The sequence below is a fragment of the Cinclus cinclus genome, chromosome 16, assembly GCF_963662255.1.
Source record: "Cinclus cinclus chromosome 16, bCinCin1.1, whole genome shotgun sequence".
NCBI classification, from domain to species: Eukaryota; Metazoa; Chordata; class Aves; order Passeriformes; family Cinclidae; genus Cinclus; species Cinclus cinclus.
Genome location: NC_085061.1, coordinates 11,804,736 through 11,822,546, shown reverse-complemented (window position 1 = coordinate 11,822,546; position 17,811 = coordinate 11,804,736). Strand labels below are relative to the sequence as shown.

The 17,811-nt window shown below is 46.8% G+C and overlaps 1 protein-coding gene across 1 annotated transcript in view; it reads left to right on the top strand.

Moving 5' to 3' along the window:
• The window catches only part of XPO6 (exportin 6), a 57,015-nt gene that overhangs the window by 29,598 nt on the left and 9,606 nt on the right, over positions 1-17,811 (top strand). The window contains exons 8-16 of the mRNA XM_062503878.1: positions 3,119-3,245; positions 4,286-4,395; positions 6,638-6,746; positions 8,093-8,185; positions 10,215-10,284; positions 11,722-11,881; positions 14,524-14,616; positions 15,826-15,970; positions 16,557-16,703. Of these exons, the coding sequence (XP_062359862.1) occupies positions 3,119-3,245; positions 4,286-4,395; positions 6,638-6,746; positions 8,093-8,185; positions 10,215-10,284; positions 11,722-11,881; positions 14,524-14,616; positions 15,826-15,970; positions 16,557-16,703 (1,054 nt within the window). The remainder of the gene's footprint in view (positions 1-3,118; positions 3,246-4,285; positions 4,396-6,637; positions 6,747-8,092; positions 8,186-10,214; positions 10,285-11,721; positions 11,882-14,523; positions 14,617-15,825; positions 15,971-16,556; positions 16,704-17,811) is intronic.

The window sequence follows — 17,811 nt, the reverse complement described above, 5'->3', positions numbered from 1 at the left end:
TGGGCAGACAGGTAGGTGCACCCAAGTAAGGGCTGGGTGCTAAGGGAGCTGCTGGCCCAGGTTTGTGTCCCTTCCCTTCCCTTCCCTTCCCTTCCCTTCCCTTCCCTTCCCTTCCCTTCCCTTCCCTTCCCTTCCCTGTCCCCGTTTGTTGCTGTTTGACTGCAGGTCTGAGGTGGCACCAGAACTGAAGCTGCTGTCACAGAGCATAGAAGGGGCTCAGTGAGGTAAAGGCACTGCAGTGTCCCATCTGTCCCCTCTGGTCCATATCTGAGAGTGGGAATGCATCCTGTGCATCATGACTTGGGAGAAAACAGCAGAAGCTTCCTACCCTTCATTGAACCATGGCCATTTCTGACTCATTTTTGTTTTCCAAGTTTTATTTTTAAACAGCACCAAGCACAGCTTGGGGGGCTCTGTTCAGTGGTGAATGGCTCCACTTCCAAGGCTCTCCACAAACTTGGCTGGAGGCAGCAGGGAAGCAGCATCACCTTGGGAAGCTGTGTATTCTCATTTTCCAGGGTGCTACTGCCACCTTTGGTTCCCTAGGACAACTCCACTCTCGTATGTTAGATATTCCTACTTGTAGGGGACAAAGTGAGACTCCTCTTGCTGTTTTGTTGAGTGGCTAAGCCTGGGCCTGGGTGTTGGCAGGGTGGTGACTTGGTGCTGCCTCTTGTCACAGAGCTGCTGACAGTGGCAGAGAGGTTGTAACTGGGTGAAAGTGCTGAGTATCTTACTATGGGTACACAAGGGTGGAAATATATTTCCAGTCAGGAGAATAAAATGTTTAGGAAAAAAGTTGTGGGTCCATTTGTAGAGAGTACTTGCACATTTCTGCTGCAGAATTCTCCTTTTTCATATCCTTTGATAAAGGTATAACTTTGGGGTGGTAAATCCAGACTCACAGGGAATTCTACTGCTTGTTTTTTGCTAGCTCTGACTTGTGTTGCTCTCTTCCTAGAAATGAGACATGTGGGAATGTGCCACTTTTGCCTGCAAGGCACAGAGAGCCAGGAGTTTCCCTCTGGATTTCAGAAAAGCTCTCTTGGAAACCCATAATCCCTTATTTATCTGTTCTTTTCTTTCTTTTATGGACAATATCAAGCAGCCTTTGGAGCCAGCCTTCACTGAAGGGTCTGGAGGTGTGCTGGCCTGGGCAGAGGTGGAGTTGCCATTCCATGACACTCCTCAGACCTGTTAACCACAGGGATTGTTGGTGTCTGGAGTCGGGAGACCCCCCACCCCCTGGTTTGTTCACTGCTAAGGTCTGAAATAGGGATGGAACCAAGATGATCTGGAGACTGGAGAAATCCAGCTGGCTTCTAGGGCAGTGGAGCTTTCTGTTCTCCTTGTTTTCTCTGTGGAAAAGGCCATGAGGATTTTCTTTTTGTCACTTAAAGGCACAGCTGTACTTTCTGTGTCCAAAACTAAAGGACTTGGTGCATGCAATATCATCCTGGCTTGGACTAAAAAAATCCTGAGTGAAGAGGCCACTGAAGGAACCCCCTTCAGTAGCTGGGTGTGCTCAGAACCTGCTGGCTCTGGAGGCCTTCCTTGCCTTCCTCTTGTGCTGCTGGTTATTTCTGTTCTGTTAAAAATCAGTCTGAACACTTTGGAACTGCCAGACTAGTCCAGGAAAGAGTAAGTTGAAATTGCCTTTTGCTTCATTTGTGTCTGGCTTTGAAGACCCCAAAATATGGGGAGTGGCTGGTAAGGATCTAAGCAGTGGCTCAGTGGTTGGAGAAGGGGCCTGGGGGCCAAGGAAGAATTGGTCTCAGGACAAAGCCTATTTAAAAAATAAAAATTAAAAGGATGGAGATATTTGAGTCTGGACTTATTTTATTTTTTTCCCCTGGCTTTGATTTTGAAGTGTTTGATCTGTGCTCAGGTGTGCTCAGTGATCTCCTTTCAAGCAGGCAGTGCCAAATAAAAAAGGAACTTCATCTTTTATGTATATTCAAAGCAGTGTGTGGTTTTGAAGGCTCACAAGAGCCCCCAGTGCTGCAGCTCTGTCAGCTGGCAGTGCTGTTGGTCCCGAGTGAGTCCTTGTTAGAAAGAGTGGGGATTCCCAAAAAAAAAAAAAAAAAAACAACAAACAAATCCCCAGAATTTGCAGCAGTGCAGAGCAGGCAGTAGAGTAAAACCAGGCTGCTCATGCCTGAAACTGTGTTGAACCCAACTTTGTATTCAAAATACAAACTTAGTAGCTTGGTGCATTTCAGAGCTCTGGGCATGAGGGAAGGCTGGAATTGCCTGTGTGTGATGTGTGTGTGGTGCTGCTATCCCTCCTGTGGCTGATGGAGTGTTTAACTCTTGCTGCACAGATGGATATGGAGATGATTTCTGACCCTGCAGAAGCTTGTGCTGTGCAGTGTGTGTTTGTGTTCCTCAGTAAAAGCTCACCCCACTGGGGGCTTTGCCATTTTTCCCTCAAGAACTCTCCCTGCTGCACTGAGGTTGTGCTCTGGCTGCAGTCCCTGAAGATTTGCTGGCAGACTCCTTTTGGGAACTACACTTTGTACATTCCCTGAGAAGCCCCATGCTTTGGAGGAAGACTTCTCTTTCATTTCCTAATCAGTCCCAGGCCTGAGCTCAGCTCAGAAACTCTTGAGTGGCTGAACTCCACTGCAGGAGGAATTTTCTTTTCCAGCTCTCAACTTCCTGGCTCTCCCACCCCCTCCTGTAAATGTAAACCCCCTCTGTTGCTGATTCCTGCATTAACTTCTTGCTTCCAGCTGAATTCCTCAGGGGTACAGTTCATTTCACTAATCCTGTCTCCATCAGTACAATGACCTTCGCTATCAAATTATTTCTTCAGGGTGGAGGGGGCTGTGTTCATTTGCAGGCCTGGTTGAACTCGATAATTGTCTGAATATTAAAGTTGCTTTTGACTAGATTGTCTTTTCTGCTGTTTCAGGTGTTAATGGAGTGAAGGGTTGCCCATCCTGTAGGTAATTGTTGCAGGGCTTTATATTTGAATTATTCTACTGATGGTTAATTGTAACTTTGCTTTGAATGAGAATATTTTTGAGTGGCTTTTATTACTGTTTCAATGAAATTGATTTGCCTTGGGGCACCTTTCCTGGTTTTTCTCAGTGCTTTCTCCTTTCCCTTGTAGTTACATTGAGAAGTTCACAGATTTCCTCCGTCTCTTTGTGAGTGTCCACCTAAGGAGAATTGAATCCTACTCCCAGTTCCCTGTGGTTGAATTCCTGGCCCTGTTGTTCAAATACACTTTTCATCAGGTACAGCCCCACATCCTCATTTTTCCCAATCTGTTCTGTTGTTCTTGTTTGCCCCAGTCAATTCAAAAAAAAGAGCATTTAACTGGGTCTTACTGGCACTTCCCACTGGTGCTGGGGACTTGAAAATGGCTTAATGTGCTCTTGGATTTAGCTGGAGACAGAGGTCACCCTGCATCAGCAGCTTGTCTGATGTTTAACTTTGCTTCTGCTTTAATTTTTTTTTCCCTAGTCCTTAGAATGGACAATGTGTTGAAAAATCTCTCAGACTTGTCTGGTTTTTGTTTGGGGATCCTGTTTTTTGCCCTCAATCTGTGGCTTTCTTGTAGCTTTTAGTTTTTATATTAAAAACCCCCAAGCACTGTGGCTTTAGGATGGTTTTACCTTGCTGTAGAAGCTGTCAGTACAGCTCAGCCGCAGCAACACTGGAATGATGACAGGGAAACAGCTTTATAATATCACAGAATCATGGAATGATTTGGGCTGGAAGGAAAATTGAAGATCATTTAATTCCAACCCCCCCTACCCTGTGCAGGGACACCTTCCAGCATCCCAGGCTGCTCCAAGCCCTGTCCATTCTGGCCTTGGACACTTCCAGGGATCCAGGGGCAGCCACACCTTCTCTGGGCACCCTGTGCCAGGGCCTGCCCACCCTCCCAGGGAACAATTCCTTCCCAATATCCCATCCATCCCTGCCCTCTGGCAGTGGGAAGCCATTCCCTGTGTCCTGTCCCTCCATCCCTTGTCCCCAGTCCCTCCACAGCTCTCCTGGAGCCCCTTTAGGCCCTGGAATGCTGGAAGCTGGTGTAGCAAGCCATGGGATGGGTTAATGCTGAGACCAACCTTGTAATTCCTGCCCTTGTACAAAAGCTCTTGCTCGTCTTTTGACAGTTCTGAATCTCTCCAGTAATATCCTAGAACTGTTTCAATAAAGCAAGAAGCTCTTCACATGGATTTAAGTGGATGTTACCTCCTGTTTTCATTGTGTGAATTCCATCTTGCCATAGTTTGCAGTACTCATTGGGAATTTTGGTGTCTTTCAGCCTACACATGAAGGTTACTTTTCTTGCTTGGACATCTGGACACTCTTCTTGGACTATCTGACCAGCAAAATCAAAAGTCGCCTGGCAGACAAAGAAGCAGTGCTCAACAGGTGAGGGCTGGGTGTGGGACAGCCTGGAATCACAGAATGGGTTGGGGTGGAGGGACCTTAAAACTCATCTCATCCCACCCCCTGCATGGGCAGGGACACCTTCCACTATCCCAGGCTGCTCCAAGCCCTGTCCAACTTGGCCTTGGACACTTTCCAGGGATCCAGGGGCAGCCACAGCTTCTCTGGGCACCCTGTGCCAGGGCCTCCCCACCATCACAGGGAAGAATTTTTTCCTACAGCAGCCAAGAGACTTTGTGATCACTATGGAAGAACTGTGAGAAATAAGCTACTGCTTACAGCAGCTTCGTGTGTAGTTGAGTCCTTGCTTTTTCTATAATCATGAAGTATAAAAAGCATAAACCTCAGTGTTTCACACTGATTCACAAGACTTCAGGCTGAGCGGGTTTGGGTAGACTAACTGTCACTTACATATGTGTATGTGAACCTTGCAGGCAGAGATAGGAAGCTTTGTAGTCTAAAATAGAACTGAAGCACATTTTAGCACAAATTAGAGGTGGAAACTACAACACAAGTTGCTTACTTAGTGTTCATACAGCTCGTACAACTAATTAATGAATTAGGAAACAAATTTTATTTAATTAGCATTTTAAATTTCCTCTTTAAATAGAGGATGTGATTCTGAGCAGTACAGATGAGACTGGAAGTCAAACGTTGCACTTGGTTGCTGCTGTGTGTATTAGTTACAGCAGTGGTTGCCAGCTCTTCCTGGGCAGATGCTGACCCTGAAAGGGGTGGGTTTTGTTTGAGAAGAGTCTCTTTGCTGCCACTTTAAAAATCTGGTGAATTTCCTGGTGAGTTGTTTGGGTTTTTGAGGTTTAAAAGCCCCACGGTTTGTGCATTGTCTACTTCTGCTAAGTGCAGATGGAAGTTTCTTTCCCTTAAGCACCCTGAATAGCAGCAGTTGGTTTTTAAAAGCCAGCCTGGCATCATAACCACAAGGAAAAGTGGAAATACTGTAGAGCAGACAGCTCTTCCTTTCAGCATGGGAACTGAGGGGTTTGAATTTCTCATGAAGTAGATTTTTGGGTTGGAGCTTCATGATTTGCTCCCGTGCCTGCCTAATCGTCTTAGTGTCACTCAGCTTGTGATGGAGAAAATAGTAACAAAAGGCTGTCTTTAGGTCTGTCAGACTACAGAATCATCAGTAAAGCTTGTGAGTGGTTGGGGCTGTGGTGTTTGTCAGAGCTGCCTGTCCTCAGTGGCACCTCTGACATCTCCATGTCCCTGCACACCCTGAACCGTGGGAACTGAGCTGGGCAGTCTGGGGGTGGTTACACCACAGGGGCACAGAGGACATTTCCTGTTCTGTGGTTCAGAAATTCTGCGTTTTGTACGCAGTGCCACTTTTACCACTGGAGAAGTTGCTAAATCCAAAGTTACACCACCTTGCCCGGAGCTTGCAGCTGCCTGGCTGGTGGCACAGCTGACTGTCACATCTGACACTTGGTTTGCGTCAAGCTCTGCGTCTGTTACTCTTTTTTTATGCCTGTTTTTCCAACCTGATTTTCCTAGAAAAAAGCCCAGGATTTTTTATTGAGACCCCAGCTGTTTTGAGAAGGTTTTCAAGGAAAAATCAGACTAACCCTGCTTGAAATCACTGAAGTTTGGTGTTGTGGCACCAGGAGTGATTTCTCTGCTGAGTTTGCAGCTTGACATTATTTCTGTGGTGTGCTCTGTGCCAGCTCCCTGGCTCCCAGAGGCACAGGGATATTTCAGTGACACACCTTCAGTGTTACAGTGAGAGCAGGAAAGGGGCTGGCTTTGTTTCAGGGAAGAAGGGCCTGAATTTCAGTGTAGGGAAGGAGACAGCAGCACAGACAGGCTCAAGGTCCCACCTGAGGCAGCAACAACTGCCCTGGTTCCTCTGTTCCTCATTCAGTGCCCAGAGCACAGCAGCAGAGGCTGCTGAGGACAGCCCAGGCTCCAAGAGGCTCTTGGTGCCTCCTCTTTGTGGACAACTGGCATTGTTCCTGGCAAGCTGCTCCTGCTTTTCCTGTTTTGAGCTCTGGGGCTGTTTCTGTTGCTGACAATCCTCACATTCCCTTCCAGAGGCACAGGGATATTGGGTATTGCCAAGGCTGTTTCCTTACAGGTACCTTGTGACCTGAAATGAGCTGATACCTTGAATCCCAGGAGCTGCTTGGTGCAACTGTTCTGTTATAGATTTCCTTTGCTGGAAGGATTTTACCCAATTCTTTGCGTGTCTTTCTGGTGGCTGCAGGTACGAAGATGCCTTGGTTCTGTTGCTGACAGAGGTGTTGAACCGGATCCAGTTCAGGTATAACCAGGCACAGCTGGAGGAGCTGGATGACGAGACCCTGGATGATGATGTAAGGAGCAGAGCTGGACAGGACAGGGTCACATGTGAACCCTTGCACTGCTGACACCTGGAGTGGTTTTTCCAGAGCTTGGACTTGGGAATACAGGCTAAACAACTGCTTCTCCCCTCCCCTCTGTGTGGGGTTTGAGCTGTAAAGCAGCTTCAGATGCTTTTCACAAAAAGTCACACTGAAGATGTAACTTTTGGGTTTAATTTGGTTCTTGTTGGGAAAATTTAGATCCTTATGTTCTGATTGTCAGAGGTATTAGATGTCCATGTCTGGATACCTTTGGAATTTAAAGTGTTTAATTAGTTTGGAATTAATTGGCTGGTCACTTGGGAATTGAAATGCTGTAATATCTCTGAAGAAAAAGCTTGAAGCTGTGTATTGTTGGTGCTTGTGTTTAAGCTTATTTCTCCTAAGTTGGCATTGATAAAAATCATCTTGAAGCTGATAAATGTTAAAATGGAGTAGGTGGCCAAAATGGGTGGGGTCAGAGCCCTGGAAGGGCAGGTCAGCTGTCACAAGTGGGTAGGCGAAGGAGCAGAGGGAATTTCACCAAGAATGGGATCAGACAGATTTTTAAATTCTGGGATGTTGAGGTCTGGTCACATCACAGCTTCTGAGCTTGATAGCAGCACCATTGCATAAGCAAAATAAATTATTTTCTTGATTCATTTGACACTTGTGTCATCTGGATAATTAGCTGTCATACCCATGTAAAGACCATGTTAGTGTTTGGATGGCCTTTCCATGGTGATAATAATGTCACAAATAAGAGTATAAATTGTCTGGAGCAGTCCTGATGAAGTTGTCCTTATGCTTCCAAAACAGGGTGGCAAATGATGACACTTGCAAGACTTTTAGCTTTTGGTATAAAACTTGAAAAGGGTTTTAGTTCATTATTTAAGGACGAAATTAAGTCAGGACATGGTGCTATTGATTCTGTTGCTTATGTTGCTGTGTGTGTTTCTTGCTCCATTTTTACCTTCTCATATTAATGGCAGGTTTGGGCTAAGATGGTAACAGGCAGCTTCTTTCTCAGTCACCTGTGTAGCTGAGCATGGAAAGAGACTTCTAATGTTAAAATAATAGGTTAATTCACCTATCAAGTTACTGCCACTCTTTCCCCTCCCTTCTCCTGCACTGTCCCCCCAGTTTTATCAATTCTGTATGAAAACAGAATGCCATATAAAAATAAGTTTGAGCGGAGTGTGCAAGTTACATTTCTCTAAGGTGCTTTGGTGCTGCTTTGGTGGGGGTTTCTCCTTCCTGTCCCTCCCTTCCCAGTGTCCCAAAAGCTGTGTGTTCCCCTGGGAAGGGCTGTGCTCACCCCATGTCCCTTTTGTTTGCAGCAGCAAACAGAGTGGCAGCGGTACTTGCGCCAGAGCTTGGAAGTGGTTGCCAAAGTCATGGAGCTCCTGCCAACTCACGCCTTCTCCACACTTGTAAGTCCTTCCCCAGCCCCAAATGTCATGTGGAGTGAGCACCAAATGCTGTTGATTTTTTTTTTTTTTTTTTTTTTTTTTTTTGTACGTGCTCCAGTGTCAAAAAAAAGTAGGGAAATTTGGGGTTAGATGTAAAACTTGGCAAGGAGAGAACATAAATTAAAGAGAAAAAATTGTTTCTTTGGTTTAGTTGCATTTCTTGGTGTGTTTGAAGAGAGTGCTTCAGTGTGTATGTCCAGCTTGGTGGACACTCTTTAGAAATTCCCACCTCTCAAAGTGTAAACATTTGGCAGCAGCCCTTCCATGCTGTTTATCTTGAAGGCAGGGCTGTGAATTGGGCAGATAAGTGTCATTATTAGGGCTTTAAAGAGAGTAGAATCTTTATTTTAAATAGAGGCCAGATAAAAATGCTGGAGAGAGGCCTTGGACTATTGGGAAGCAGATCTGATCTGGATAAGTGCTTCTCTTCAGCTGCTGTCACTGCCTTTGGTGGTGTAAAAATGGGTTTGTAGCATCATAACAATTTTGAGGAGGAGAGCTTGAGGATGGAAGTGTGGCCCAGAATTCAGAGCAGTCCAGGTGGGGTTTTGCTGGGTGAGGAGGCAGAGAAATAACAGCAGTGGGATCTCAGCAAGTGCATTAATCCTGCTGGGAGCACTGCACACCTCGACCTCTGAACTGTATTCCCAAGAAGCAGAGAAAACTGGGCTGCTGCAGAGGCAGAAGATGTCTGACCTGAAGTGCCTTTGCAATTGCTATTTTTCCTGAAGCAGAGAAGCAGAAGCCTGTCACTAGAAGGAGGGAACAAAAGCAGAGGCTGCTGTGCAGCTCTGGTGTGAGTCAGCAGGAGGCACCAAGGAGTGGAGCGGGTGTTTCAGGGAGCAGATGGATCAGATGGAGCAGAGCATGTGGCTTCCTTGGAGTAACACATTCCCATGAGGAAGGCTCTGTGGTTTTTTAAACTCCCCTCAGGCAGTTATGCAAAGACACTCCACTGTTAATTAGGCACAGCATGTTGGAAGTCGTGTAGGGAGTGTTTTCCTGAGCTCTGCATTATTCCTTCTTGTGGACTGGGGAATGTGGGAGGCTCTCAAGCAGTTCCCAGTACTTTACCCAGTGGCTGCAGGGCTGGTGGGTGCACTGGTTAGTTTAGGAATTTTAGCAGTGGCAAATAGTTAAAGCAGTGGACAGCAGTTGCCATTGCTCCATCCCATGCTAGGCAAGGAAAGGCTGCATCTCCTTCTGCTGATGTGTGAAAGAACTTCCATAAAACCAAACACCAATTTCAACCATTTTCCCCAACAGAAATTAAATAGACCTGTGCCAGGCTGAAAGGGTTGAGAAGGATTTCTCAGCTGAAGTATGAGCAGGACCCGGCATGTTTGCTGTCACTGCTGAGTGATGGAGCTGGGCTGACACTCTGCTCCCACACTGGGGTGCATGAAGACTGTGGTGTTTATTCCTTTGGCTGTTTTCCCCGTGGAATTTCAGCTGCTGCAGCCTATAGCTTGCTGGCAGAGTGCTGTACTGCTTCCCTTCTATACCATTGTAGAGGCACTGAACTCAACTTTCCGGTTGCATAATATTTTGGGAGATTTTTAAGTATCACCTTTTGAGAAGGTGATGTTTCCAGGTGAAGGGGGTGAGCACAGATCTCCTGCACTTCAGACTCTGCCACTCTTCTGCTCCTTGGCCTGGGCTGTACCTCCAGCTGTGTATTCCTGGTGCTGACATGCTGTGCCCTCACTTCCACTGTCAGACCATTATCTTGTCAGGCTGATTGCTGGCAAAGGAGAGCTGCCACAGGGGAGTGCCTTCAGGGGAGTGATCTTTGTTTTCCTGACAGCTGTCAGGACCTGGAAAGTTGTGAGATGCAAGATCAGCCCAGAGCCCATCCTGCCCTTCTTCCAAATGCCTGTCTGAAGGCACTGGGGAGGAATGAGAGAGCGCTGCTCTGGCAGAGCAATCAGTAGTTGGGTGTTACTGTCTGCCAAGCCCCAGGATCACAATCAGTTCTTCTGTCTTCCAGTTTCCCGTTCTGCAGGATAACCTGGAAGTGTATCTGGGGCTCCAGCAGTTCGTGGTCACTTCAGGAACAGGTAATAACCACCCTCTAACACTGGGCTCCTCCCTCTTTCAGCACTGCAAAACCACTCTAGACCTGCTTTGGAGTTGCTTTTTCTAGGTTCAGTTGATCAGAACCTGTGTGGTGTCTCATGGCTCAGTAGTTAAACTCCAGCAGCAGATGGAAATCTCATAATAAGATTTATTCCTATTGGCTTGGTTCTTCCCTTGTTCTGGTATTTGAAATGAAGATACCAGAGGTGTTAAGAGCAGGTGTGCAGCACCAAATACTGCAGCTCCTTCCTGAGAAACAAGGGAAGTAGCAGTAGGGAGGTCTTCCTGAGGGGAGGTTGTGGCAATACTGAAATTCCCTGGTGTGACCAGGAAAGGAACCTGTGATATCTCCAATACTGCTAGATATGGCAGAATAGTGGCTGTTGTATAGCCAGTTCTAGAAAAAATATTTCCAGTTTTAGGATCATTTCAGCACTAGGATAAGCAATGTCTAGAGGTTTAGTGCAGTGGCACCAGGCTGTGTCAGGTGCTGTCCTGGGGGCTGGATCAGCAGCAGCTCAGATGCAGCTCTGGATTGAGCCCTGGGTAGTGGCACAGAATCCCGGAATGGATTGGGTGGGAAGTGGCCAGAGTGAGCCTCTGATCCAACTTCCCTGCTCATCCCAGAGCACATGGCACAGCAGGATGGTGTGTTTGTACTGATGGCACAAAATGGAGAGGTTGTTGCTGAAAGCTTGATCTGAGATGAAATACAGTCAGTGGAAAGAAAATCTGATTTTCTTTGAAAGGTGATGTTGCAGAACATACTTGCTTTTTTAGTAGAAACTCTGGAATGTTTGAGCCCAGGTGCCCACATCTGAGCAGCAGGAAGATTGTATGAGACTGGAAAATCTCATTAGCTGGTTGTTTCTTGTATCTGAGAAATACGGAAGTGCACAGCACACCTCACATCAGAAGCGAAGCCACAAATTCTCTGTCCCAAATCCACTGCTGGATCACTGGAAATGTAGCCAGCAGAGGGAGTGTGGAAAACCACCTTCTCCAGAGCTGACAACACTCCTGATAGCAGCAGAAAACAGAAGGGCTTCTGTTTGTGTAGGAATTACACCATACAGAAGGAAATAAAGGTGTAGAAGGCTGAAGTAGTCCTTGACATCTTTATCAGCCTTTGAAGTGCTGTCAGAAGAGCTGAGCTTTCTTTCCAAGCTTGAGTGCTGCAGTGCCTTGGCCAGTGCTGCCATCTGACCTGTGCAGAGCTGATTTCAGAATTCTTGTCATGTAATTAGAATAAACTTTGCACTTCCTGTCACTTTGTCACAAATGTCCCATCCCCAAGAGCTGCACGGATTAATCAGAGCTGTGGGATTTTTCCTTTGCGCGAGCAGGAATTTCCAGCTCTGGGGGCAGCTCTTAGAGAAATGCTGATGTGTGGCTATGTTGCTGTGGTGTCACTGCAGGTCACAGGCTGAACATCACAGCAGAGAACGACTGCAGGAGGCTGCACTGCTCTCTGAGGGACCTGAGCTCACTGCTGCAGGCCGTGGGCCGCCTGGCCGAGTACTTCACCGGAGATGTGTTCGCTGCCAGGTTCAACGACGCCCTCACCGTGGTGGAGAGGTGGGTACTGGCACAGTTATGTCAAGATGGACTGGACTAGCACCACCACCAGTCCTTTGTTAGAAAACTTTCCATGCCTTCTTTCAGTGAACTTCCTTCTGACAACTCTGACTCCTTCCCTCATAGGCAGCTCCACACAGCTCTGACTCCTCTCTGCATCGCTGGTTAAACCCCAACCTGTCCTTCCTACAACATCTTCTTATCTGTCCCTTACCTCCTCACAGCACAGCCAGCAGACTCCAGTCCAAACTGTAACACACTCTGCTCACAAGCCCCAACTCAAACTGTAACTAGTCACCAGCTAACCCACTCCTTTATAACACCCAGATTCATTGGGCAGGCACAGATGTTTCCTCAGTAATTACTCCTCAATAATCAGTACAGCTGTAATTCACCAAGAGAGATTGCCTTCTGCACTATTCTTTCAACCTATCTTCCCACAGGGTGCAGCTGTATTAGCAGTTCCACATATTAGTGGCTATGTTCTTTTTTTTTTCTGCCTTCACTCAGAGTCAAGATTGAAGCACAAGAGACAGATTTTTGTGTTGGGACTCAGTTGTTTATTAATTCTTATCTATAGTACAGTGAGTTCTGCAGCACTTCTAGCTAACATGCTAAAAGCAAGAAAATGTCAGTGGATCTCACTAGTTACAAGGCCTTTTAAAGGCTAACTGTCTTTAAAACTAAGATCTGTATTGTTTATACTTTTGGCTCAATGACCAAACACCTGTGACCTGCACTGTGGTACCTTCTAACCAATTAAAAAAGTATCACCTAAAACTAAGATGAAGAAGGAAGAACACTCAAGAACCTCCATCTTGTTCCATACCTATTACTATATTCTAAAAACCCAAATTCTAAACCCTTCACCATGTGATATTACACACTTCTATTCAAACTACACACCCATGATTCTAGCTCCATCACCCAAATTTGGAAGCATTCTCCAAGGCCTCAAGTCAAAAGCAGTGTTCCCTTGGGGGTCAGCATCAGAAAGCACAGAAAGTTCAAAACTCCCAGTCTTCAGGGTTCCAACACAGCTGATGCCTTAAGTTTTACATTTCATATTTTCTAGATTCTGTGCTGCATTGGTGTGTGACTCTGAACTTAATATAAAGTGTTACAAGTTCTCCTCACAGCTCAGTCAGACAAGCCAATCCTTTTCCAGCCCCAGAACCAAGGACACTGTTGCAGCTTCAGGCCCAAAAAGTGCAAACAGCAGAGAATTGAGGAGAGAATCTGGGAGGATGGGACTGCAGAACCTGGAGCTAGAATTGGACAATTAACCCCAGTATGGAAATGGACCAAAACTTACAAAAGTGTGAAAACTTATGATCAGTTGTCCATCTTGGGTCTGTCTTGGGTGTAGCCACGGCCAGGCTCTTGCACTGCCCAAGGTGAATCCTTTGGAAGTCTTTTATAAATCCCTGCTTTATTCCTTTAACACTGTCCAGCCTCTGTTCCAGGGAGCCTCTTTAGGCATCACAGCCACTGTCACCTCTGCTGTCAAGGTGACAAACAGCTTCCTTCTGCCTCCCCTTGGCCTGAGGAGATTGAGGTGGAAGGAATTTGATGGCTGGAATGTGGATTATAAAACCAATGGTGTGTGCTGGGCTGAGCCCCAGTGTGGGCAGCAGGGGTTGGGGTTCTGCCCCCTGCCCTTCTGCTCAGGTGAGACCCCACCTGCAAATCTGCCTCAGCCCTGGGGCCCAGCACAGGAAGGATGTGGAGCTGCTGGAGAGAGTCCAAAGGAGACCACTGGAGCCCCTCTGCTCTGGAGCCAGGATGGGAGATTTGGGATCGTTTCATCCTGGAAAAGAAACAGCTCAGGGGTGACCTGATTACCCTTCCAGTAACTGAAGGAGCCATCAGGAAAGATGGAGAGAGACCATTTACAAGGGCTTGGATTGCCAGGACAAGGGAAATGGCTTCCCACTGGCAGAGGGCAGGGTTAGGTGGAATACTGGGAAGGAATTTCTGGTTGTGAGGGTGGGGAGGCCCTGGCACAGGGTGCCCAGAGAAGCTCTGGCTGCCCCTGGATCCCTGGAAGTGTCCAAGGCCAGGCTGGGGCTTGAAGCAACCTGGTCAGTGGAAGGTGTCCCTGTCCATGGCAGGGGTTGGAATGAGATAAACTCAGTCACTTGAAAACACTGAGGGACTTGTGTTCCAGCATCTGCGTTTGTGAGGCAATGAAATAACATGTAGAGTTTGATTAGAGTTGTGTCTTTCAAAACTAAATCACCAGAACCTCCTTTGATGATTGCACTTTGTGATCTTCAAGTTCTTTTCCAACCTAGATGATTCCATGATTCTTCTCTTAAATGAAAAGACCTGTGAAAGCTGAATGGGCATACGTTTTATTCTTTCTCTCCAAGATACTTAATTAGCACATAGTTACAAATGGCAAAATTTCAGGCATTTACCCAGGTTTTGTGTTTTCATTTCTGTGCAGGAACATCTGACTTGTTCCATTTTATCCCAAACAGTGCAGTAGGCTCTGAATTATTTTAACCTAAATTGTCAAAATCTCATTTGTGTATTAGCTAAAGATTGACCCAGACTGGGGAAGAGCTGCACTAGACCAGGTGCTGGAGCATATTTGTACAATCCCTTTGCACTGCCACGTGTGTTTGCCCCTCCAGGCTGGTGAAGGTGACGTTGTATGGATCCCAAATCAAATTGTACAACATTGAAACTGCCGTTCCCTCCGTGCTGAAACCTGACCTCATCGATGTGTGAGTGTGGGGTGCCCCAAACTGGGCACTCATGGGGTGGGCAAGGCTTGGATCTCCTGCATCTGCTGCTCAGACCCTTCCTTGGCAGATATTCTGCGAAACAGCCTCTCCAGCTGTTGGCAGCTCCTCAGGAAAGCACCTTTTTCAGTTGATGAAAGTCAAGGCTGCTACCAGCATTTTGGACCAGTCTTTCCTCTAATGGAAGTACCCAGATCATTTAAAGGAAAACATGTTTGTGCTGAAAAGGAAAAATGCCCCTTAAATCCAGCTCTGAATGCAAACTGGGACTGTGCCCTGTGCTGGTGGCTGTAAAAGCAGGGTAATTAATGAGGAAATAAGTGTTACAACAGTGATATTTTAAAGAAATAGATCCACTGTGTACTGAGTAGTTTATTTATAAATCCAGTTGATGGATTTTTTGCTAACAAAGTCAGAGCTGTGTCTCAGGTAAAAGAGGTTTTTCCCTGTTAAAGGTTTCAAATCCTTGTCTTCCAAGACAAACATAAGCCTTGCAGCTGTACAAGCTATTTCTGGGACAAACAAGTGCCTGCCATCCAGGCACTGACATTCAGTGTGAAATCTTGGTGCTGCTGGTCACAGATCACCTCTGGGACAAACTTTAAGGGATGCTCCCTTGCTGAGGCTGTGCAGCACAAACCTGTTCCCAGTTCTGTGAGCAGAATTTAAGGTTTGAACACTTGCTCTGGTTTGTAATTGCACCTTCAGCAGCTCCTTGATGACCCCCTCTAGATTTCACCATATCACTGTATAACTAATGGGATTTCTGCTATTAGTCCCAAGTTAATGGCACTGAAATTCGTGCAGGTGATGTTTTAATGGTTTTTCTGGTTTACAATAACTGGGGAGGTGTATTCCATGATCTGTCAGCAAAGGTTCACCTTTTTTCCCTGTCCCTGAAGAAACCTGTGATCCATTTTCTAATGCTTGCCTGAGAAAGCAACACTGTCACACATTTGGGGGTTCTCTGTGAGACATCCTGACTCAATCCTCACGTGTTAAAAGTGTGATCATGCAGTGTGGTTGCTGCCAAGCACTAGCTGGTGATAACTTGGCTTTATCAATTCACACCTTTGCCTTGGTGGGTCCAAAAATGCAGCGAGGATTTTTTTCAGACCTTGCTGCCAGATTTGCCCAAAACACCACTCCTGTGTCCTGTTCTGTGCTCACTGTGTCCCCTGCTGTCCCCAGGCACGCCCAGTCCCTGGCAGCCCTGCAGGCCTATGCTCACTGGCTGGCCCAGTTCTACAGCGAGGTGCACCGGCAGAACCCCGAGCAGTTCATCTCCCTGGTGTCCACTGCACTGGAGGCCATCACCCCCCTCATCAGCTCCAAGGTACTGCTCCCCTGGGGGCTGGGGGCTGCACTCTGCTCAACTGGGGTGGGCTGACAGCTGGGGCTGCATCCCAGAGCCATGGGAAGTGTCCTAACAGCTCTTAGCACAAGCATAAACAACTTAAAGGCTTTTAAACTCAATTTAATGCTTTTATGGTTTGAAAGCAGGGAAGTCTCTCTCATGGTATTAAGGGAATTCAGCTATTTAGTTGACAAATAAGTCATAGAATTGTTTAGGAAAAGCTCTCTAAGATCAGGTCCAACCATTCCTCCAGTACTGCCAAGGCCACCGCTGACATATGTCCCCAGATGCCACATCCACACAGCTCTTAAATCCCTCCAGGGATGGGGATTCCACCACTGCCTGACTACTTTTTCCACGAAGAACTTTTCCCAAAATCCTAAATCTAAATCTAAACCTCCTGTGGCACAGCTTGATACTATTTCCTCTCATGCTGTCCCTTTTTCCTGGGAGCTGAGCCTGACCCCTCCTGGCTGCACCCCCCAGGTCCTGGCAGCTCAGTGAGCTAACCCTAGCTGTGTGTGCTGGTGGGTCTGAGCAGCCTGACCACCCCTCTGTCTCTCAGGTGCAGGAGAAGCTGCTGCTCTCTGCGTGCCACCTGCTGGTGTCCCTGGCCACCACAGTGCGGCCAGTGTTCCTGATCAGCATCCCAGCCGTGCAGAAAGTGTTCAACAGGATCACTGACACCTCTGCCCAGCGCCTCCCCGACAAGGTCAGTGCGCCCAGAGCTGTCTCACCTGCAAATCAGGTGTCCTTAGGAAGATGTGCCTCAGGTGGTGAGGAATAACCTCAACAATCAAGTGGAGGGCAGGAATCATCTCTGTATTGTAGATATCCACAAATTCCAGGGATATTGTGTGTCATTAATGATCTATTTCAAGGAAAAAACACAATTGCACCTCTTAGATCTGATTCTTTTTTCATTTGTTGACACCATCCCCAGTTCTGCATCATCTCTACAGTACAGGTGCATTGATTGTGACCTACACAAAGAGTTTTTTGTGAAACTCAAGTGTTTATGTTGCAGAAGCAATGTAAATAATATAAATGCATTCCATTTATAGCACTGGAAAGCCACAATGCTGGGATATGGTTGTGTTGTGTCCTGGCAAGGAAGCACAAGGTGCTGCACAAGTGCAGAAGCTCAGCATGTAAACCAGACAAGGAGTAATGAAAGTAAAATCATCTCTTTTTTTTATAAACACTGGAGATTTACTGCTGCAGGGAAGGGCTGACAGAGCTAGGAGCTGCTTCCAGGCCTTAAATCCTGGAGCTTTGCTTCACTCTCGCTTTGCAGAGCTGTAGTTTTCATTTGGGCTCATGTTCTGCAATTGAACAGTGAGCACTGCTGGTGTCTTGGACAGCCTTAAAATGTCACTTCACTCCAGGCTTGTGCTCTAGCAAAAATTCACTTGGAAAAAAAGTTAAAACTTTGTCTCTTTGCTTAATGTTGCCCAGAGAAGCTGTGGCTGTCCCATCTCTAGAAGTGTCCAAGGCCAGGCTGGACTTGGAGCAGCCTGGTCTGGTGGAATCTGTCCCTGCCTATAGCAGGGGGTTGGAACTATGTGACCTTTAAGGTCCCTTCAACCCAAACCATTCCAAGATTCAATGGTTTTGCTGTCAGTCCAACCCTCATGCTGTCTGGGCTCTTGTAGGTGGCTTTCTGCTCCCACATCTCCTAGTGAGTATCAGGAGCTCAGGTTTTGGGTTTTTTGGGAGCTGCAATCCAACCTCGGAGTCCAAGCAGCTCTGCAGAGCTCTTCCAGAGCCTCCCACACATCAGAGACGCACAAAGCAGGGGTGGAACACGATGAGCTTTA